Source organism: Dinoponera quadriceps, unplaced genomic scaffold, assembly GCF_001313825.1.
Source record: "Dinoponera quadriceps isolate SergipeBrazil2010 unplaced genomic scaffold, ASM131382v1 scaffold1573, whole genome shotgun sequence".
NCBI lineage: Eukaryota > Metazoa > Arthropoda > Insecta > Hymenoptera > Formicidae > Dinoponera > Dinoponera quadriceps.
In genome coordinates this window covers 499952-523458 of record NW_014556062.1, presented here as the reverse complement: position 1 = coordinate 523458, position 23507 = coordinate 499952, and the positions used below count along the sequence as shown (strand labels likewise).

General features: G+C 44.4%; 1 protein-coding gene across 1 annotated transcript in view; it reads left to right on the top strand.

Moving 5' to 3' along the window:
* Positions 1 to 14372, top strand: part of LOC106746571 (somatostatin receptor type 2-like) — a 98140-nt gene extending 83768 nt beyond the window's left edge. Inside the window, exon 3 of the mRNA XM_014623300.1 lies at positions 12586 to 14372. Coding sequence (XP_014478786.1) covers positions 13072 to 14337 — 1266 coding nt within the window. The 5' untranslated portion in view covers positions 12586 to 13071 and the 3' untranslated portion in view covers positions 14338 to 14372. The remainder of the gene's footprint in view (positions 1 to 12585) is intronic.
* Positions 14373 to 23507: the final 9135 nt, after the last annotated feature.

Below are 23507 nucleotides of genomic sequence, written 5' to 3'. Positions count from 1 at the left end.
CCCCCCCCGACTTTTCCTATCGATCTCTCTTCACGAAATGCCACCCGCTGACGGCCTCGCTTCTACGTATTACCGCGCGAACAGACAGTCGTAAGACTCGCCGATTGTAAAACTAACGCGGTGTACGTGTACGAAGCATATTTTTTCGTTTTTAAGAAAACCTTTGAACTTTTGAAAATAAAGTGTACTGATTTCCGTTCGTGATTTTCACGCGAATCCTGTTTTGGTAAGTAACAATTCGTGCTCTGTCGCGGTCAGAAGAAGCGCCGGTAATACGGAATACCACGATTTCTAAGCCTGTTAAGTGTTCGCAACTTAGTGAATAACAGTGGAATTGTAGACTATTTATCGAAATACGAGGAAATTACATTTTCGCAAGATAAATACAGTATTCTGTTTCACCCATTCCGCACTACCTTTCGAAGATCTACTTACAAAGATTTTAATATAACATTAAACATAGATAAACGAAATCCGTTAGGAACACGTTATAAAAAAAAAAAAAAAAACACTTGGCATTACAACTGAGCGATAAGTTCTATTTTCAGTTATCTTTAATATATTTCGATGTATCTTGAAAAAGCTTTCGAGTATTCCGTAGTATCCGCGCTTCCTCTATTATTTCACGATGTAAAATCTCACCGGTCTGCCGGCCTGACTGGGCTTTGCGAGTCCGTCGCCTAAAAATCCGCCGTTTCCCGATGTGACGCTTTTGTCCCAAGCTGTGTTATGAACCAGCTTCTCCCCGGATAACTACGTTAAGAAAGGATCTGTGGTGGTGCGCGGATTGCGCGGCAGTGGCCACGCCGCGATATCCACAGGAAAATTTCTTTCCGTTGCCACCCTCACATTTATCCTCTCGTCGTCTTCCCGCAGTTCGTCCCAATCCATTTCATCCCTTAGGGCCGAGGCATCCCGGAATTAATTAAATCGTTTCTCGGATATTCTTCGTGGTGAATCCGCAATTCAAGGAAGCGACACACGCCTGCATTTCTCGGGGAAATGCACAGCTGAGACATAGAAGCGAGCTAAGTGGGCGTTTAAAGGGGTAATATAGCGCGGAAGACATAAAAGCGTAGGAAACAACGGCGAACGAGTGGCGGGAGAGGGTATCTTGGAATTTAATAAGCTTGAAGTAAGCGTCTCTTTCCCTCTCAGTTTATTTCGGTCCTCCTCTCCACCTATCTGTCTCGCTTTCCCTCTCTCTCTCTCTCTCTCTTTCTCTTTTCCCCTCTACAACAAACCGTATTTTTCCGTAATTACCTGATAACACCGGGTTCTTCGAGTAATCTGATCGAGAGGGGTGAGACACCGAACCTTTGTCTTGCTTTATCCGAAATTTTACTCTCACAGCAATTTGTAACTTTGCATTTTACGAGATTACTCCTCGCTCTGTATAATTTCTTAATTATTCCAAATTTCTGAGAGGAAATTTTTCTGGCGAAGCACAACACAAAATGCCTCGGATTGCGATTCTTCAGCTGTGCAACGAGATAAATCGAGAGGTAAAATTTAATTAACTCCGGCTTAATTAACGAGCAGTTTTGCGCTGTTTCGGCTTCTAACGGATTTGCTTTTATACGACTGTTTATAATGTTTGATATAACGAGCCGCGAATCATAAGCCGTATCACAGTATATCGACGGTAGCGTGTACTACGGTGGAGTGTAATAAGACCCGCGTTCTAAGCTCGAAGTACCGCATTAAATGGACAAAAGCATTATGTAACAACTTATCATAACAAGTAATTCCATCCTACTCTATTACATGAGAGTTTGCTGGAAAGCTACCTAACATTTTAATTATCTAGAACCCTCAAAATGTCGGTCTCGATATCACGCGAGAGGTTTTAACTCGTACACAGTAAGAAAGAGAGAGAGGGAGAGAGAGAGAGACGATAGAATAAAATTTGCGACGATTAATCAAAGTTTAACTGTATTCTCCACGAACAGGTACAAAACTACCGTACAATCTAAAGGAGCAAATTTAGACGAATTTATGTAAAAGAAAGAAGTTTGAGAGAAGTGACAAAATACAAACAAGAGGAAAGTTTGGACGAGGCAAAAGTAAACTTGCGTCGAGTCGTTTCGATACTTAAACGCCACGTGTAACTTTTTCTTCGCAGATAAACGGAGCTTCAACGCGGTTTATTTCGGTTACTTTGTAACATGTGAGATTCCCGGCAATTTTGACACGTGCTCAGTTTTAGCCCTCGCACGCGTAAACATGTAAGTGGCAGCAAAGTAAAAGCAGGTGGCCCCTTTCGCAAGGTGTTCTCGGCGGAATACATGTGAAATGTGAACGCGTTACTGAAACTTCCATTGGCGGGAAATTTCTCTGTAAAATATTTCGTGAAATTACTTTTCCTCGCCATGTCGTTTCAGAGAAAAACGCGACGAATCGAGCTCGCGTTAATGAATCACGCGTGTTTTTGCCGAACTACGTCAGAGATTAATAAGATATATCGTGTTGAAATTAGTCATTAATTTGAAATTAATATATTCGTTAATAATCATCGCACTTACCCGAGTGGAAATTTGGGTAAAAATTTTATATTAACTTCACAAGTTCCGTCGAATTACAGTCGTCAAACGACATTATACAAGCTATATAGTCCTACTTTGATGCAATAAATGCTTGCCAAATGTCAAACTTCTTCCGTATTGAATTGACTTTGAAAAGAAGGGGTTCTACTCTAGAAGGAATTCTCTTTGGCCCTTCGAGTCCAACGAAATTTGTAGAATTAAAGGGATGCCATAAAGTAAAAGCATCGATGCATCGAGCATGGACATGTTTTTAACTCAGAACATTTCTGTTGTTTTGGCCTTTAAATAGCGAATATTTAAACTTTAAACACAAAATGTAAGTATATATTCAATATATGTACATATATTCTATGTTGAAAGTTTTTTAATATTCGTATTTAAAGATCAAAATCTTTCTTATTAATGCTATTTTCATGCATTAGTTAATCTAATAAAGATTCACAGATAATGGAAAGAGATATATAAGTGTTTAAATATGTGTATATGTATTTCGAGTTATTATAAGTTATGAACTTTGTAAAAAGTGTCATCTTTAGTTACGAATCTACTTATAAAAGCGCCAATAATTATGTCGTATTTAAATCTATATATAATGCAAGTTTCAACGAATTCTTAAAAGCTCGTTTTGCATTGCGACTACTTTAATGTAGAATCGAAATTCCGATTCGGATGCGCTCGAAAGAAACGGCAGAAAGTAACCTGGACCGATGCAGTGACCGATAGCGGCTAATTTGATAATCCACGTGATTAATTCAACGTTGTTTGTCGCTTGTTGTTTGTTTCTCTTAGAGCTTCACGGAGCCTAGGTTCGTTCGTTCGCCGTACGAGAAGATCATTAATCCCGCTTTATTCCGTACGTCTGCATTTTATCCTGATAGATGCGACGGCTTGATTGCCCGCGCTTGTCGGCGATTCATTGCGCGACGTGTCTCGAATGAATCTCGTTAGCGCAGCGTGCATTATCATATCAGCCGTGGAGTTCGCCGTAAACACACACGGGACATCTTGCAATTTTGGGAAAATTTTGCCACGCGCCAGCTCCGTCCGTTCCCGGCCGCGTCAACTGTGTGCAAAACGTGGCGCTGCAAATTGGGTTACGCATTAAACACCCGTGCGCGTTTTCGTTTAAAGCGCGATTGCAGGGAGGTGTGATGATGGATATTAACCAATGTAACGGAAGACTTGAACAGCCAATATTATTAATCTGCCAACGTTATATATCTCTCGCGCGTTAAATTCGCGCTAGTTCAGCGCATAACGCAGTAATATGAAAAGCGATTGTGCGCGCGTACATATGTATACATATTTATACGTGAAATTGCATATTAATCACTTACTAACGTGCGCTGTTTAGAGTAATTCGTTAATAATGTCTGACAAATGACAGAATTAACGTGCGAGCAGTCGCAATAAAACCGCAAACGGATTATAACTGTGACGGTGTGCGCGTCGCGCATACCGTCATATGGCCGACACGTCTAATCTCCAGAAGATACATCTTGAAACCATACACGACGATATCCGCGTTACGACAGTTTGATCAATTTTCCGATAGTCGTTCAAAAATTCACCACGTAAATGTTTGAACGCTCGAATATCCGTACGTCAAATGCGCGCGTTATCGTTGGCCAGTATCGATCGACGACATAATAAACGATCAATAATCCCACGTCTGGATTCGTATCTTTCTTCTTCCCGCAGAGTTCATCGCGTCGAAGCACTAGGTTGGTGCATCGTACTTGTAAGATAAAATGAAATCAAAGAATTGATAACTTTACGAATAAAATTTACCAACGATTCGATATTTTTTTCGACATTTAATGAAGACTTGCTATTTTTTTCTTAATAGAGTTGCCAAAATCGTACAACATAAAGTATTTTTAAAATATATAATAGAAATGAGTCATGATATATATATCAAAATGTGCAGCCTGAAATTCTGGTTAAAACGATACCTTAATCGCTGAAAAATATTAACCCTTTGCACTCCGCTGTCGCCGTAGCGGCGACATGGTTGTTTTGCTGCCTCGGCACTTTAAGAAATTTTAAGTCCTAAAATTTGTGTTTTTCTTTTATAATATAAGTTAGAATATGTTTTGTTATAAAATAGCTAAGAAATAAAAATTTTGTTTTATTGAAACGATTCTATTTTTCTTCTACATCATAGGTATGTACTTGGAACTAATAGCCTCTATGCATTACTAGGCTGGAGTGCAAAGGGTTAATCAGCTCTCGAAATATTCGAGTTACTAAATATAGTTAAATGTTTATATCACACGGAAAATAATGCAATTCGTTCAGCAAACAATTTTGATTATATTTTTTCATTGCTCATTTGTTCAATATATCTACAATATATCTATTAGAGCGCGCTTGTATTCAACAATTACGGAAAAAGCAATGAGAAGTACGATTTGAGCAACTGGCGGGGGATTTGGGCAACTCTCCCCTATCCAAATTTCCTGCGAGAATTTGATGGTAAAGTGACAAATCCCTTACACCAACCTAATAATTCCCTCGTCGTTCTCATCGTCGTCATCGATACGCGCATCTTCGTGTTGATCTCATAAGGGCTTTCGTGTTTACGACTAATTGTAGTACGAAAATTTATGTCGCCCACGAGGTACTCCGTCTGTCCACTCGATCGCCTCAAGGATCGTGTACCTAAGTACCGACGACGACGACGAGACATCCTGTGCATTCGGTTGATCGAGTTCCTCCTTTTAGTGCCCGCCATGTCCGGGTAAGGAGGGTAATTAATTTATCCCACCGCTCCCACTTTTCTCTCTCTCTCTCTCTCTGTTTTCCTTTTTCTATTTCCCTATCTCCCTTGTTTCCCTTCGCTATCCCCGATATTCTGGTCGCTCTTACGTGTTATTTCTAGCCTCTTCCCAATTTGCTCCTGTTCATTTTCCGTAAATGTCCACGGGAATAACCGTAGGAGAAGTGTTTACCGTGCGCCGCGCGAAACTGAACAAATATTTGAGACTCGCGACACCTAACCGAATACGAATCCGCGCGGCCGTTAAATCCGCCGGCCGGTCTGCCGGCGCTTCTGCCCGACGACGCGTTATCGAGTCGCTTTTTTTATTTTATATTTCCCGAACCATCGGCCGCGCGCGATGTCGTTTTAACAAGAGTAATACCGCGCTCGCACATCGCGGGCGTGAGAGCGGCGGCGGCTAAAAGCAATTTGCAGCTTTTATGTACCCCCCGTAGCAGTCTTACGATCATAATTCTCACACGTGCGTTAAATAACTGGTTGAAAATAGCGGCCTGGCTGAAAAAAATAACATATCGCGCACAATACAGGGTATGAGAGGGGGTGGAGGGAGACGGGAATCGATAGCAGTGATCCGTGATAGCGGTGATTACGAGATGGCGATATTACGCCGAACGTTTGACCGTCCGCAGTGGAGAATCGCCAACGATACGTTCTAGAATATGACGCGAATAGTGAAATGTAGGATAAAAACGGAGATGCTAAAAGAAAGGCTTAGCAAAAACGGAAGAATCTTAATTGAGATATTTATTAAGACTTTTTTTTGTAATCAGCACTAATTAAACTTTGACGTTGTATAATCAAATTCAGGCCAAAATGAAATAAAAAAATGATATGAAAAACCTTTTTCCAAAAACTCTTTAACTTCATTTTATCATAACTCGGTAAGATAGAATAGATGTGAAGTTTTGTACGCGTTCTGTACGCATAATAATCTTACTATCGTATAAAGATATTTCAATCTTCCGCGCTAGATTTTCTGTAGTTTGTGATCTAAAAATCTTAAAGAAGTTAGATCTCACGATGACTTTCCTTTGCTTGATGACGTCAAAAGATACGTTAAATTAAAATAAAATAGGTTTAATTAATTTTCATGAAACAAAAATACAGTCTGTCTAATAAGACCGTCTGTCTAATAAGACCGGACAAACTTCTGTTTGAAAGCCGGAGTTGTTACATCGTTTAATATATCGAAAACTTTCGAACGAGTAGATAGAAGGGCTCTTTCTTTACGACGCATTGTCAGACAGAGAGTCTCATTTATTGTTTTGCTTCTGCTAGAGAACGACGTATTTAACGATGAGTGCCGGTGTATACGGTAGACCGAATCGGATCAATATAAGCTTTAAAGACAGTTGTCGTTAACGTTTTGTTTCAAATGAGTACAGAAGAAGCGTACAGAGGTAACTGGCACGATAAAACAGCTCGTTTTGAACAAAACATCAATGGGAACTGTCTCTTATATTGATCCGATTCTTTCCGTAATCCAATTTGTCTCGATCTGCCCTAAGGAGAATTTGAACGCCGAGAACTGATTGAAAATAGCGGCCTGGCTGAAAAAAAATCACTAATGGTAAAAATTTACCGGAGAGCATTAATACCATCTATCGAAGAAAATGATTTCAAAATAAAGATCAGGAGTTCCCCCACATGTATATATCGTCGGCCGAAAATACAAGATAAAAATATTCTCGGAAGGATGGATAAATGAACGCGTGTGAAAAACGGACCGCGATTGTGATTTTTGAAAAATTGAAATAATAACGAAATACAGTCGAGCAACGCGCGAATGCGTCTGCAGTCTGCGTTACAGTCTGCGTAATATGAATTCGTGTGTAACGGGATGTCATTATTTGAATATTATTTGATTTCGTTGTGACACGCTAGTTTCATGCGAGTTTCACGCGAGTTCGGAGAAAGAACGCCGTTTTAATTGTTATTAACGAGAACCGCTGTTACCTGGATTAATAGCGCTTCGAAACTCGGCGGATTATTTACAGTGGAAGCTGTCGGGTGTGCGAGTGTGTCTAATTACGTCGTGTAGTCGCGTGTCGACCGAAGTGTTGAGTGATATCGATCTTGCGTTCAATTTTCACACGGAGCAGCTTCGCAGGCATTGATTACGTATCACGATGGACTGCTGCTTATGTAGCGTCACTGCGAAATTGATACCAACATCGCTGCTTCATCGTCGTGCTTTATGAAGTACCTTCATTATGTCTGCCGTTAGTTAGCGGGCGTAAATAGTTGCTGAAACGCGACCTCGGTATTCTCTTTCGTTTACAATTCTCGGCCCGACTCTTATCAAGTAGAACAAAATAATATACTGAGATTTAGTCTACACTGAAAAAGAATTTGGTAACATCCACTAAATATTTCGTGAAATAGTTTCAACTAAATGATTCGATTACAGTAACCAAATTATATGGACTATTTCACTAAATGTTTGGTAATTGGTGCCAAATTCTTGTTTTCAGTATATAAGCGATCTCGGGTGAATGTAGGTATTTCTTGAAAAAAATTAATTATGAGTGTCAGCATCGCTTCCGCTCGTAATTTACAAAGACCGTAATTTCTCTCGGCCGAAATTCCACCTCTCCCGCGCGTTCGTCGATGTTTGAGATTAAAAATTCACATCGTTCAATTTTCGAGAATATCGTCGGCGGGTGAAAATTAACGATACACTTTTTAAAGAGACAAAGTTATGCGCGTGACTGAAATGCGATTGACAAAAATCGCCCGTAAACAATGTGTAACACACAAATACTCCCGTTTCATTATCGGCCGGAGACCTGAAAAAAAGAAAGAGAAAATCAATCAGCGCTGTTCCCGTTCCCATCTTCGATCGCCGGTGTGTGTGCGCAAGTTTTTTCTATTATGAAAAAAGCGGGGCAGAGCGCCGTGATTAAGGAAACTTTAATCGAAATTCGAGATTCAAATTAAAAAGTTATCCGCTCTCGGGCTCCATTGTGCCGCCGCGAGTCAATAAAACGAGATTTCATGGAGATATCTGCATTCTTAATAATGCGCACCGGACGGCGGTCACATGCATGAAATATTCATCGCCCGCGCGATGACTGCATTAACCGGATGTTCCCCGGATTCCATTTTCGGTGCCGCCCGAGACACCGACTTGTCGATCCGCACGGAAAATTGGAAGAAGACAAATTTCGCAATCTCCCAATATCTGAAAAGCAAATGCGTTTCGCGAACTCCTCACAAATATGCAGATTACCATTACAATCGTATAGGAGCTTTGATTGCTTTCACGCTCACTTTACTCAAGGCGCGAGATATTCTTTGCTCCCTCTCCTTCCCTGTCTCTCTCTCTCTCTCTCTCTCTCTCTCTCTCTTTCTCTCGCCCTTTTTTCTCAACGAAAACTTGACGGAATTTCCACTAACGGAAAGTAATGCGCGCAAAATTCTATCGCGCAGAAACTTCAACGGTTTATCTTCGCGAAATTATTTTGACAATAAATTTACATGAATGAACGATGCGATTATTTTGCACGAACCATGTATCAAGCGTGCTTTTATGAAACGAGGAGAATCCGGGGCCGCTTTGCGTCTCACGTAAGTTGAATTATCGAAAGAGATAATTTGGGCTATTTATTCATCCGTAATTGATTTGATCCCGTTGATGGAAACGATCAAAGTTGGACGTTGTATCTAACAGTATATTACGCTCCTGTCAAATTCATGTCGACTCAATAATGTGCGCATGTGTGTGTGTGCGTGTGCGTGTGTGCAAGGATGCGTTACAGGTTGCACGTGCGAGCTTTGCGCTGATAACTCTTTATTATTGAATTCTCGAATTTCTGATGAGGCGAGCGCGCTACGGATTACGCCCGGCAAAACAGGAATGCAATTGGCAATACGTCTCGTATTGGGTGCGCTGCGCGATGTAGGTCATACATCATATATTTCATGTAAATAAATTTAATTATTAAGTTTGTGTAAACATGGGTATAAATAACGCGTACACGCGGTGGGAAAAAATAACCTCCCGTCGTATTGCGTCGCATAACGTTAATTAATTTCATATTAAATGGTAATTTATTGCAGGATAAATTTCACTAATTTAATGATGTTTAACTATTTGGAGAGTCACATAAACAGAACACACACAGGGCCGTTCGATTAACCGCGTATCGACGGTCGTTCGGATGAAAGTGACACGTGTCGGCAAACGCGTTTGCATTCTTGACGATCCGGACGCCGTGCGTCGCAGAACGAAGGGAAGTCCTCCTCCTATTTCCCCGAAAGAATTCGAGCTCTTCACGCTAATGGAACGAAACTGGGATGCTGCTGAAAAACGAAGGAAATCCCAGCGAACGTCTGCCCGCACGGGAAAGAACAGCGTGGAAGCACTTTGCCCGATACACATGCTAATGCCGCTTAATGGCGCATCGATCGAGACTCATTAGAGTGCAAAAAAGAGTCGAGACCGTTCTTTCGATGCAGCGAGCTTCCGTTTGGTCGCCCGCCTTTCTTTTCTCGTATTCGTTGCTCCGCGTTGAAGAAGGGATTTCACTGCGATCTGTGTGCAGACGAGTTATTACGCCCGTTGCGATCAGCTGCACTTTGCCGTCTCGCCAAGGGTGGATGATCGTGGGAGGACGTTTTATTCGATCGGGAAATAATGTTTTCATGGCGGATCGGTGCCGTCGAGCCGCGGTAACGGGAACATTCGAGAGTTTCGCGGACTCATAAACATCGGTTGTCCACGTAGCGTAGCCGCTCTCGGGGAGAGTAGTTCGGATTTATACGCGTCGAATCGGACGAATCGCGCCGCGGAGTTTTCCTCCGATCGCTATGCCGCGCCCGCGCACGTGCATGCTCCACTTTCAAAATAAAATATCCTATTTGCGTGAGAGTTTACATGCTGTTTGTACGATACGGGAAACTTTCGTCTCACACGAGAGTTACTTCGGACGGGCGCCATTAGGGACGATTCGGAGGCTTGCTCTTTCTCCTTCCCAAGCGAGCGATTCGCAGGGAACTCGCCCGACAGTTTAACGGCGACATAAATTAAGTAATATCCCACTGAAACTTAAAAGAGAATTAATGGCACAATTCAACGTATCTCCTTTTCTTCCACCCCCCCCCACCCCCTCCCTCGCGTTGTATTATGAGAGTTACGCTTATGGCAAACTTCCATGTTAAATATTGAAGCTTTCAAGTTAAATATGTAACATCTGTTGAATTAAATATCGCGTCTACGAAACGTGATCCCGCATGTGAATCGGGAAATTTCGCTCAAATTGGCGGCTCCTGCCGACGATACTTTTTTTTTTTTTCGTCCAAATTCTCGTCTATTTAAATGAATCCCGAATGAATTCACGCGAACGAACGACGCGAAGATCCGACAGATAGCTGAACGATGCTAATACCGCTACGGATTATTCTCTGTGCTTGTCAAAAAGCACACATGAGCACCTCGAGCGAACAATACGTGCGGGTGTCCGTCTAATTTCACCCCGAGGCGCTAACCGAGCCGGTAACTAGCCTCGGTCGTCCGTAACACGTGTTGATCCTTTCGTTCTGCGGACAACACTTCATTATTGCCCCGGTAAACAGGAAGCGTTTATCACCCGTTGAGCTCTCATCGTTTCATGTCCCAACGCCCCGTACTCTATCTGTATCTGTCGAGCGCCAAGTCTCGCCGAACTCGAGAACCGTTTGTCCGGCTTACCGCCGTATCTCTCACCCTGTATATGAAGAGAAGCTTGCGGTTCGCCAGAAACCTTGCACCGGCTGCAGCTTTCGAGTTGGGGCTTTCGCAGGTCAACACGAGACACGACACAAAGGTACCTTCCAATCTCCCTTTCTCCTCTCTTTCCCTCTCCCTCCCCTCCCTCTCTCTCTCTTTCTCTCTCACTCACGGTCTCTCATTTCTCAGTGCTACTCTTGACCCGTCAACAAAATTCCCAAGCCATTGTCGGAATACGCGACGGCTCCCACAAGCAAGATTATTTCCACCTGCAGCGGTGCCGGGAAAATTATCACGTCGCCGGCAGCGGTACTGCTATACATCGCAGCCGCAGCAGTACCGTTGCATTCCCCATAGAGCGACGAAATGGTACCGTGTGATGTGCACCGTTTCGAATCACTCGCTTCCGATTGCGGAAATTACGTCCGAGATCGGACATAAATGTGAAATTAACTCCTACACGCGGCTTGAATATCAGTTTCGAGCTTTTCCCGCGACGGACAAGAGCAAAATTTGCGACAGCGAGTTAGGGAATTCAAACCGGTGTCGTTATTCAACGCTGTGCTTGATACGGTAAAAATATAACCGGGATATTTTCGCCGGATGAATTCGCACACGGGAAGAAAAAAATGCTACATTCAAGTAAATATTTGTTATGGAGTATTGATTATTTTACTTAGATTAAGTAATTACTTGAATGTAGTATTTTTTCGCTTTCAATTTGCTATATTCATGTAATATTTATTTAAATTAGTTGTATCGTGGAGTGCCGGATTTTCCGTGGCGATATTTTAAAAGGCTCTTACATAAGTTTATTATTTATTAAAAAATACTTTCCTATAACTTTATTTAACTATGAAAGTAATAAAAGTTCATTTCGAACGAAATTAAGGAAAATATATACACGTAATAATAGAAAAATACAATAGAGAGTGATATATAAATCGAATAATAGTTTTCTATTAAAATCCTGAATGTGGTTTGGGAGAAATTAAAAATCGAAATTAAAGATCGAATATTAACCTCAAGGAGTGCGTATAAAAAGTGTCGTTTTTAGTTGCGAATTTGTCAGTCTCCACATAGTCAATTTTCTAATTACGCCAATAACTACAACCATATTTAAATCTGTATTTAATGCAAGTTTCAACGGATTCTGAAAAAAGCTCATTTCCCGCTGCAAATACCTAAAGTAAAATAATTACTGCAATATTCCTTAGCAACGGTTTACTTGAATATAGCACTTTTTCTTCCAGCGTACAGCCCAGATTTTCGCGGACCCAATATCTCGACGTAGTTCCGCAGCGAAAAATCGTTGTTTCCGATCGAGTCCGCATTGACTCGAGGGGCGTAACGATGAACATTCGTTCCCGTTCCGAGCGGTACGGCGATTTGATCTGCAAATGAATGGGAAACTCGCGGTTATGATAAAACTTGCCGAACTCGCGATATTCCCCGCCGCGTTGCGTATTCCTCTCTCGGCGATATCGGTCCCCGCATGCAGAGCGTATTTTTGCCAACTTTCCCGTTGTTTCTCCGTGTTTCAGATTCCGCTCCCGAAGTTGACGAACGACCCCGCCGGTAAAACAAGCGTGGCGGAGGAGCAGGGGGGAGGGGAGGGGGAGCTCGCCGGCGGTTCGCACGGATCTAATGATCTTCGGACTGTGCACGCGACGGGCGATTGGCAGAATGACGTCAGCGTCACGTATGTTACCCCCGTCAACGGAACAAACTTTAGTTACGTCGGTGTCTACGTTATTCCCCGCGAGAATACGAAGAAGATACTTGTAATCCCGTCTCTAATAGAACACGAAGCCGACACTACGGTTAATTGGATTATTTCGTATAAAGGCTCGAGGGAAGGCGGAAAAGTTACTTCGAAGACTCGAATTGCGCGCGCGCGCGTATGTGTGTGTGCGTGTGTGCTGCTGTGTGCGCGCTCATCGGAGCGGTTCTCATCATCGCTCGCACCGGGGAGCGAGAGACACTCGTCGTTCCCCGCGAAGACTCGCGCGTAGAATCGCCGCCGCACGATGATGAACGCAACGATGGATATGATCGATCTCTTCGAAAACCTCACGCACAACCACTCGATGATATCGCCGAACTGCGAGGCCAACCTGCCGATCATCGCGCTGGTCAATCAGGTGCTCTACTCCATCGTCTGCGTGGTCGGCCTGCTCGGCAACACCCTGGTCATCTACGTGGTGCTGCGCTTCTCGAAGATGCAGACGGTGACGAATATGTACATCGTGAACCTCGCGATCGCGGACGAGTGCTTCCTGATCGGCATACCGTTCCTGGTGACGACCATCAGCCTGCGCAGCTGGATCTTCGGCAAGATCATGTGCAAGGTGTACATGATCACGACGAGCATCAACCAGTTCACCAGCAGCATCTTCCTCTTCATCATGAGCGCCGACCGTTACGTCGCGGTGTGCCACCCGATCTCGTCGCCGAAGATACGCACGCCCTTCATCTCCAGAGTGGTGTCCCTGAGCGCCTGGGCGACCAGCGCGCTCTTCATGGTGCCCGTGTTCCTCTACGCGAACGCGATGGAGTCCCTGGAGGGCGTGGTCAGCTGTAACATTTACTGGCCGGACAATCACGGCGGCCAGACCACCTTCATCCTCTACACCTTCATCCTCGGCTTCGCCGTGCCGCTGATACTCATACTGAACTTCTACTTCCTGGTGATCAGGAAGCTACGGACGGTCGGGCCGAAGAACAAGTCGAAGGAGAAGAAACGCTCGCACCGGAAAGTCACCAAGCTGGTGCTGACGGTCATCACCGTCTACGTGTTCTGTTGGCTGCCCTACTGGGTCACCCAGGTAGCGCTGATCTACACACCGCCCAAGCAATGCCAGAGCAGCATCAGCATCACCAGCTTCCTGCTGGCCGGCTTCCTAAGTTACAGCAACAGCGCGATGAATCCGATTCTCTACGCCTTCCTCAGCGACAACTTCAAGAAGAGCTTCCTCAAGGCGTGCACCTGCGCCGCCGGTAAGGACGTGAACGCGGCGCTGCACATCGAGAACAGCGTGTTCCCGCGCAGGAACAAGGCGGGCAACGTCGACAGGCTGCAGCCGAGCCGGATCGTCACGTCCGGCCAGTCCAGGCTGGAGCTCGAGGACGAGGACGCGGAGAGAGGGCTGCTCATCAGCAAGACCTCCACCACCACCGTGACCATGACGTCGCGATCCAACATCACGGTCAGCAGCGAGCCCAGGGACCCGGCGCAGCGGGATAAGGATCTGATCAAGAACGGCGCCCAGTTGACTCTGTTGACGCAGGTTTAAAGACCTCCCCCATACTTACCTCCGCTGGTCGAGCCGTTCTCTTTCCCTCCCTGAATCGCGGGAACGACCGAATTGCCGGGGCTGCCAGCTGGGCCCTGCGATCACGACGATAGCCGCGCTATCCTTGATTACCGCGGTCGCCACAACGAAGCCAAAGGTCTGGATTAAGATGGCTGGAGAGCTACCCTCCCGAGGACGCGTTCGAAACGCTGTCCGTGGGTCCATGGTCGAAGAACGGTTTCATGGCGAGGTCATAGGACGGCCGCGGGTAGAACGTCTCGTGTCGACGTCACGCCGTCATTGACATGGACCGGGCACACGAGAGAAAATCCACCGTGTTTCGCGCGGATTAGTCGGAGCGACGGTCGAGCGACCGGAAGTCTCTTCACCGAGGCACGGTGGTCCGGGAATATTTTTACCGATCGACGCGAGGGAATGTCCAGCGACGATGACCGGGACCGACGCGGCCCTGAAGTATTTTCGCGATTCCCACCGCGACGCTACGTCCGACGGTTCACAGTGGCGCGTCTACGCGACGACGAAGAGCCCGGCCGAGGATGCCGGATACTGAATTCCACGCGCAACGATCGGTGACGGTCCAGTCAAGATGCTGCTCTTCCACGATAGATGAGAGAATACCGGGGAGAAGATGAACTCTAATTCTTCATCCGGGGCAGACTCAAACGTATCGCCGGGCCGAACATGAAAGGTCACAGTGGTGATCGATGACCACTTCATTTTGGCGGACTTCCGAAAACACGGAGAGCCGTGGTCGCTGAAAGAGTTCGGGGAGGTCGATATCCGCTCGGACATTGATCTATGAACGCTCCTCTCGCGCGGTGGGAAGTTCCTCTGTGAGAGATTTCGTGATTGCTTATCCACGCGTTTTCGGACAAACGGCGTCGAGCACGCACGCAGTTGCCTCGATTCGCGTTTTCCCTTTCTCCCTCTCTCCCTCTTTCTCTCTTTCGATAAGATGTAACAATTATTGTACACGTAGGTAGGCAGGCAGGGATGTACTCGTTAGGTCTGGCGCTCTTACGACTATTTACGCTCCATTAGCGAGCGAATTAACGAGCGACCGGGCGGTGAGTCCGTGCCGAGCCATGGACAATTAATAGACTGTCTTAATAGTGCGCCGTGCCAAAATAAACGTCGCTCCGTTACGAGTAAAGCTGAAAAGGCCCTCAAGTTAGAGTCTGGACATGTTACGACGAACTACACTTGAGATGTGCTAGTATAGGCTAAGGCCAGTGTCATTGTCCGTTTTTTTTTACTTAAGATCGTTCCAGATTCGTCTTCGATGCTGAACGGATCGTTTCGCTGGCTATAGAGCATTTCAAGATGAACTTAGGATGATTTTACATGCGGAAAAAGTTGTTCTTGGAATTAGCGTTTTGATACTTGGGTTCCTCTAATATAAGCAACATAATTTAACATCAAATATCATTTTGTTTGAACTTATATATAATATCACTTATAAAAATAGATTCTTTATTTCTTAAAAATTGATTTTATATTCACCCTCTATCTCGCAATGACGATTTGTTCTCTCTTTCTCCAGATAGAATCTTTTTATATGATAATCCGCTATGTTTGATCGAAAAAGGAACTAAAGCAGTTAGTGAGAGAACCGAGAGATGTCCAGGCTCTAATTCGAAGGGCTCTACATAAAGCGGGTGGATGAGTCAAGGAAGAAGGACGCACAAAGAGTCGCGAGTGGGTCTTCGAGGACGACGAGCGGCGACCTATTCGATTTGGTGTGCTGCGAGGCCTAAACAATAATCGCAAAGTCGCCGGGAAAATGCGACACGGTTCCTTCGTTCTTTTTCCCTTTCGGGGCTCTCGCGCCTCGTTGAACGCCCTTCTCTGTTCTGTTCCTTTAATGCTTCCTTTTATTACTACGTCTTTCTCTGCCCGAAAAAGGCCGGAAGATGTACAAAACGGTGCGGCACAATACGTAACAACTGTAATTGCACGAGCGATATATATCTTGCAGGTCGCGTTTCTTTATATAACGCAGAATCGCTCCCCCCGGTACATCCGCCTCTCTTAAGCTTACAAAAAGGATAGTCGGAGGAGAGCGCCGAGATGAAATTCTTAATACGAGGAGACTCACGATGGAGCACCGCAACGTGATGCGTTTGTCGTGTTATAAAATGTAACACTCGCCGCGGTTTATACCGAATACGTGCGCGGTCTCGTCGAATGCTCGAGCGACGTCGGCTGGAAATGATCGTCGAAAGTATTCCGAGCGAGACAACGCCATCGTCGTGAGGTGCAAATTGGCCATATTCACCGAAGGCATCGCTGAATTATCGAATTTAACCGTTTGAGTGGCTTAATGTTTCGCGTCGTTTGTTAGTCAATCGAACGGAACGGCACATCGACTTCCTACGATTACCACTACTAATTAGTGATGAGCGATCTTTTAGAAAATATCGATTTTTCAGTCGACCTTAAATCGGGATAGCTGGAAAGTCACGTATGTTTGCAGTAACCATAATATAAAGCCAAGTTTCTCACATAATCTGCTTATGCATTCAACTGCGTTTGGAGCATAAAATAATTACTAATAATCAAAGCGTTTCCGCGTTTTGTGTGGAGAAGTCATAAATGAAATATCAGTCTTCAGTTGAAGCAGTAACGAAGATTTGCATTGGATGAAATTCTAGATTCTTGACAGTAACTTTTGCTTATAGCCAAATTTATCATCACTTATGTAATCCTCTGAAATACACACCTAAAATAATATTCTAATCATATCAAATGTTAACCCCAATATGAATTTTTCGTTAAACGAAACAACATTGATAAATAAGCTATATCAGAGGATTGAAGATTCGCTACTGAAATAATACGATTCATACAGCAAAAATCGAGCAAAAGGAATCGATCTTTGAAGGAGAAAAATCAATTCGAGATTGCCCATCACTGCCCCTACTGCTACTCTCGAAAAAAACATAGCCTTTTATCCAACCATCTAAACGCATGAATCGACGCAAGCCAACTGCCTTTATCACTTGTATTATATTTGTATCATCATTACTATACCGCTTTTACCTTTTCTACTGAAACTTTCGTCGTCTCCGTTGCTCTGCCATTTATACGTTGAAATTTATCAATCATAGAGAGAGATTTTTCGACGCGACGCGATCGAATGACCAATTAAGGATAATGATGCGAGGCGTGTGACGTGTCTGTCGTCTGTCAATTCTCGATTGAAATGTTCACATATACTATCTGAAGTGTGCGTATCGATTTTTAAATAACGATGAAAACTTGAAACTCTTGAAACAGAGTCACAGCGCGAAGCCATTCACGTGACGTGTAAAGTGTCGAGGAAATTGCTTTCATACGCTTCTCTTCTATGATGAGTGTAACGTAAAACAAAATAGATGAAACTAGTCACGCGAAAGTTGACTCTATGATAAGTTATTACAATGCACGCGTGTGTCTCTTATTAGAGGCTGCAGGTTCCGTAAACTAAAAGAGAGATATGTTGATTACCGTACGTTTCTGCGCTCGCTCTTCAATCACCACATCCTTTGATCAGCCCCTCCCTCTCTTTCTCTCGCGTTTCTCTTCTCTGTGCGGAAAAGTTACATTTGTGTGTGTTCCATAGATGCAAACAGGATTCTTACTGGAATCATTCGATCTCATTACGCGCAGAAAGTTGCATTTTATTTTATCCCAACCTCGATATATAATATAATAACTTCATAATCACGTCGCCCGCTGTAGTTTTTATCATTTTTCCCATCGCTTTGGGATTTAACACAATAATTGATAAAGGTAACAAACGAGTACATTTAGTACATTTTCTATCGCTCACCTTTCTTTTTCACGGAAAATGCGGCATTTCTTCGTACATACACACACACGCGCGCGTAAAGCAAATTTAAATATCGATCATAACTTCGCAGCGATATAAAATGGAAGGTTCGCAAAGTAAGGCGAGGCAGAATTCTTCCGTCTGCGGCTTGTTGATCAATGACAATGACAATGACAAATGGCATGCCTCATTCACTGTCAGCGAGGTCGGTGAAATGACTCGATAACGGGGGGGGATTACTCATGTTATCGAATTATTCCATCCATCTTGGCGGTTCGCATTGGCGGCCGGCGTTTTATCGCCATCATCTCACATCTGCTAATACGTTACACTGCTGCTTTCACATCGTAAAAAAAAAAAAAGAAAAAAAGCCCCGTTCGTACGTTCCCGTTTCCGCGATACGGATTTTAACACACCTTTATCTCAAGACCATTCAACACCTCGAAAGGAGAAACAAGGCTAATGTTATTCCGCAACTTGAATATTAAAGAATAGAGATATCGGGTATCGCAATATTTCTTTCCCTCGGTTTTTATGCCACAGGCTGACCTGCTTATGATCTCCGCCAAGATACTGCATTGTAACAAACACCACATTGCGAGAAAGCCGCGCTGGAAACTATCGACGACCACTTTGTACCATCGAATCGTTCGAATCGTGCTTCGAGCGTCGAACGGAAAATAGAGAAGAAGGAAAGACGAATCTCTTTTTACCCGCACAAATTTTCCTCATTTTCGTAAGAAGCGCAACTTTGCGCGAGACGTCGTCGGAGAACAGTCGAGATTCAGCTACGCCCGTCTGTAGTTACCTAATAAGACATCGAGATCCGCTCTGACCCACTTGACTATCTCTCGCAAAATCCTCATTCTCCAAAATAGATAGCACACGTCGCGCGATTCTTTACGGTTATACGGTGCACAAGGGAAAACGCGCGCTGTATCTGAAATTTCAACATCTGGTTATTGAAAGAACACAATACGCAGCCCTGCTCGCCCCGCGTTACCTCCGCGTCTTACTTTCACGCCGTGTTATACACGTCAAGAGGCTCCACGCGTCGGTGAATATACGGACGATTAAATCTATACGAGGCCGAGTGCAGGACGGAAATTAGGCCACGGGCGTCAACCTTCGTCGCGATCTTGTCGCGCACCTGGATTCCCGTGAACTTCATAATCCGACGTTTTGGCCGACATGCTCGCCGGCGAGAACTCTTTCTCTCTCTCGCTCTCGCTTTTTCTCTCGCTCGCAAGAGTGAAACGCTATCTTAACTTTCTCAAACTTGCCCGGCGGCGGAGTCATAAAAGCCGCGTAGCCCGAAGGGATTCCCCCTTACTTTCCTTAACAACGCAACGAAATGCGTCTTCACGCTGAAGTCAGGGTGCAAAAGCGGCGAAAGGCGAGGCGGAAAAAAAGAGCACGACGGTGGAAAAAGAGGGAGTGAGAGGGTGAGAGGTTGTATGACTAAGGGGCGCGCGGTAGAGGTTTATTACGTCCTAGAAAACAATTTCCCCTAAGAGCAATGATAAAGATTAATGAGCGTCATAAAGCTGGGGGGATGCAATACGTGCGACGGTGGTAATGCGCACGGTGGATGTGGTTCGGATCTATCGTCGACACGGCAGTTTGACAAATTGACCAATTTCGTATACAATATATACGCGATTGCGCGGTGCAGGCGGTGACGGCGGCCGACGGATTGGACGGTGTAGGCGACGATTTTCGCGTGCTCGCACCCACACCCCGTCGAGCGACGTCTCCCTTCTCATCCATGTTCCCTCCTCACTCTCTCCGTATCCCTTAACGAACGTCTCCTTCGTATTTTCTTGCCTTTTTTTCTTGTCTTCGCCATTCTTCCATTTTCCTTTTTCAAAAGCGCTGTAACGCAAAATTAGAACGCCTTCTGCCTGTGCGTCATAATGCTCGTAACGCGAGTTCTTAAATAGCAAACACGGTTTTTTTCCCCGGAAGCTAGATTCTCGTAGAAATAACCGCGCGAAAATAGTCGGCTCGCGCTAAAAACGTGTCTTTAAACAAAACTCTGTCCGTGTGTTGCGAATTTTTTGTTGTTCTTGAAATATACTCGAGCCTCTCTTCACACGATAAAAAGTTTTGTGCCGGATTTAACGCATTTCACATGTCCCAAACGGTTTCCAAAACCAATCTTTGTGTTAATTTGACACACAAGAATATGGTGGAAAGTAACACAAATATTATGTACAAAATTAACATAAAATTGACGCATGCACAGTAAAAATATTTTGTAATCGTGTTAATCTCACGATCATTTAATTAATACATTTATTTCATAATTATATTATATGACTGATGCAAAATCGCGCACTAGTTGTTGCCCAATTATTTTTAGATTAGTTCGTTACGGCAATTTTCTGACAGTGATTGATGTGACGTCCGTCCGAAATGACGAGTTATTTTGGACGGGGGAAAATTGACGGCAAATTGGCGGAAAGGCGAAACTTGTCGCTCTATGATTTCGCCCACTTATTCCGAGGCATCCTGTATATCCAGCTGCGAAATTTATTTCTGACGCTGTCTCGCACATCGCAATCCTCGGTTATGTTAGTGTTGCAAATGATCGAACGCGCTGGTCATAAAATTTGCGGACTCTTAATATTCTTCGGACGGCACTTTAATCACTCTTAATGTGACGTCGGACGGCCAGATTCGCGAATTACCGGAAGCGACCGGCACTGGTGCGAAATATAAATTTCATCGCCGAGCGTGATCCATAATTTTCCCCAGTGTGCGAGTACCGGCATTATACGACGGAAGTATTCCGAAAATAGCCAAGATAGAGGAATAGATAGTAATTGCTATGACTAACATCTCCCACGCAGCGGCCGCGCGGTGTAATGAAGGTTGCCGTGTAATGAAGGCGATGCACACCGTAGCGATGGAAATCGAGTTTACCACGGCAAATTTATCGTGCGAGATCTTTCAGCGGGGGAAACTAGTTTAAGAAAAGGGCGTAAATAGAGAAGAGGACGTGCGATGGAAAGTGAAAATAAAAATACGAATAATTATCTGACTTTATGCGCTCTATGTGTGCGATCGAATGGTCTTCCTACGTCGCATTCGCTCGTAGATTCGCATTTATACCTTCCTCCCTCCTGCCACGACGATGATAGTTGGCTCGAAATTTTGCAAACTAAATCGGCCATTTATTTCCATCGAATCCACCGCTCCTCCGTGACGCTAGCCCGCAGCCATTCCAGAGATTTCTCGTTAAGATTCGCAGAATATCAGAGCTTATCGAACGTCGTCGGAAATGTGTGTCTCGTGATAATAATCGTGGGGACAACAATGAACTCGCGCTAGGTCGTCCTTTATATTCACTCCCTTCGGCTTTTCTTGTCAGCATAGGATGAAGTTCCTTCCATTACGTGTAATCGAGTCGAAAAATGATCTTGAGAATAGCGCGCTGTACCGACGTCGTACGACGAGGGGGGAGGGAAGAAAAATAGAGCGTTACACGCGCGTTCACGTGCAACTTTAAATATCAATTAACGCGACGGGAAAATCTGTTGATCCGCGAAATCACGCCGCGCGTGGTTGCCGCGGGGTTGTATCGTTTCAATAGCCGCGCGCCGCTCGGTCAACGGTATTACAACTTTGTCCTTTTAAGGTAGTCCGTGACAATATCCTTAGGAAGGTAAAGGTTAATACAAAGGGAAAAAGCTCGACAAATCTATACTAAGGTCCACAGTCTGGACTCACTTTTATCGATAAAAGTGCCTGAAATGTGGCTTTTCAGCCAATTAGTTGGTTCTTACTTTTAGAGGCGCTTCGATCAGTAAATGGATTTATCGATAAAAGTGAACTCACTTTTCAGAATATGAATCTATGTAATTTAATCTCTATAAATTAATCTATATAATCACGCTTGTATAAATGTGATATGATACATAATTTTTGTACTATAACAAGGAAACGTTATATCAATCCAACTTACACGATGTTCAAAAACGTAAAAAAAATAATCGTTTTCCGCGTTTTGACATATAATACTTGCAATTGTGATTGCCCGTGTTAGGTATATGTTTGTGAATATGTCATATATATATATATATATACTCTCCCTCCTTTTCTCAATAGTATACATGAATGTATAGCAGATTTCATTAATACTATCCTATTCCTTAGGCATAGTAATATTAAACATTTCCAATTAAGCGCGTTATTTTGGTATATTTGTGCGTCATGGCCGCTACTTTAGAAAATCGTTGCCGATTTATTAAATTATCGATAGCCATGATGCACAAATAATACTAATGAGAACTCCATGGGGAACGTTTTGTCTTGTGAAAAATGTTCGGGGAAATTCAGGGAATTAAGATCAGAAGACATTCTAAGAAAATTTCACGGATTAACTATCTTAAGGAGGACGCGGGGAGCGCGCGTATCGCGCGAGATATCGATCGACGTCGGCCGCCTTCAACGGCAGGCACCGCGCAGAACTCATAAATTGATATCTACTCCGTAGCCGCGAGCTAGATCATGTATATCATACGTTCCCTGAAAGTGGCGATGGGTGAAGGGTCTCATTTTACGATGGCCGGGCGATCTGCGTCAGGCTTGTAAAAGAAAAAAAAGAAAACGGAGAAAAGGGTGCAACGGGCGAAGCGCGCGGAATATTAAAGGCTGAGGGAGTTTATCGCGCTTCGAACGATTTTCCGGCGAAACGCCATCGTCGTTGTTCGCGTCCAGTTCGTATACGTAGAGGGAATATTTTTTTTTCCTTCCCTTTTTACGACGCGTCTCGCGAATATCCGACCTGGTCCGTCCGGGCGCGACGATATACCTATTCGCCGACGAACGTCGTGTGTGTCTTTCTTCGCCATTCTCTTCCTCCGACAATTTTTCCCCCGACAACCGTGTGTAATTCGTAAGCGGGAAAACGGCGAATCGAACGGTCCGTTAACGACGAGCAACGGATAGATAAGTTCCTATGTTTCTCTCTCTCTCTCTCTGGACGCGTGCGCGTCCTTGCTCGTTACGAATGCAATTAATAATTGCCGTCACGTAGAAACGCCGGTTGCAGTTATTCAACGCGGCGCGCACGGACATCAGCCCGATTATTAAATACACGAATGCCACATAATACGCACGCTGATTGCCGGCCAACGTCGTTTGTCCATTCACCACCATCGACGCGGCTTAAGGCTTCATTTACGAGTGGCGACAGCTGCGAAATTATCGCACACACGAAAGCTACACGGGTCTCGTACGGGTCCCTGTATCCGTTTACGAGCGAGCATGACCCTCTCTCACGACGTCGTCATGATACTTACAAACACGGAGGGGGGGGGGGGGCATA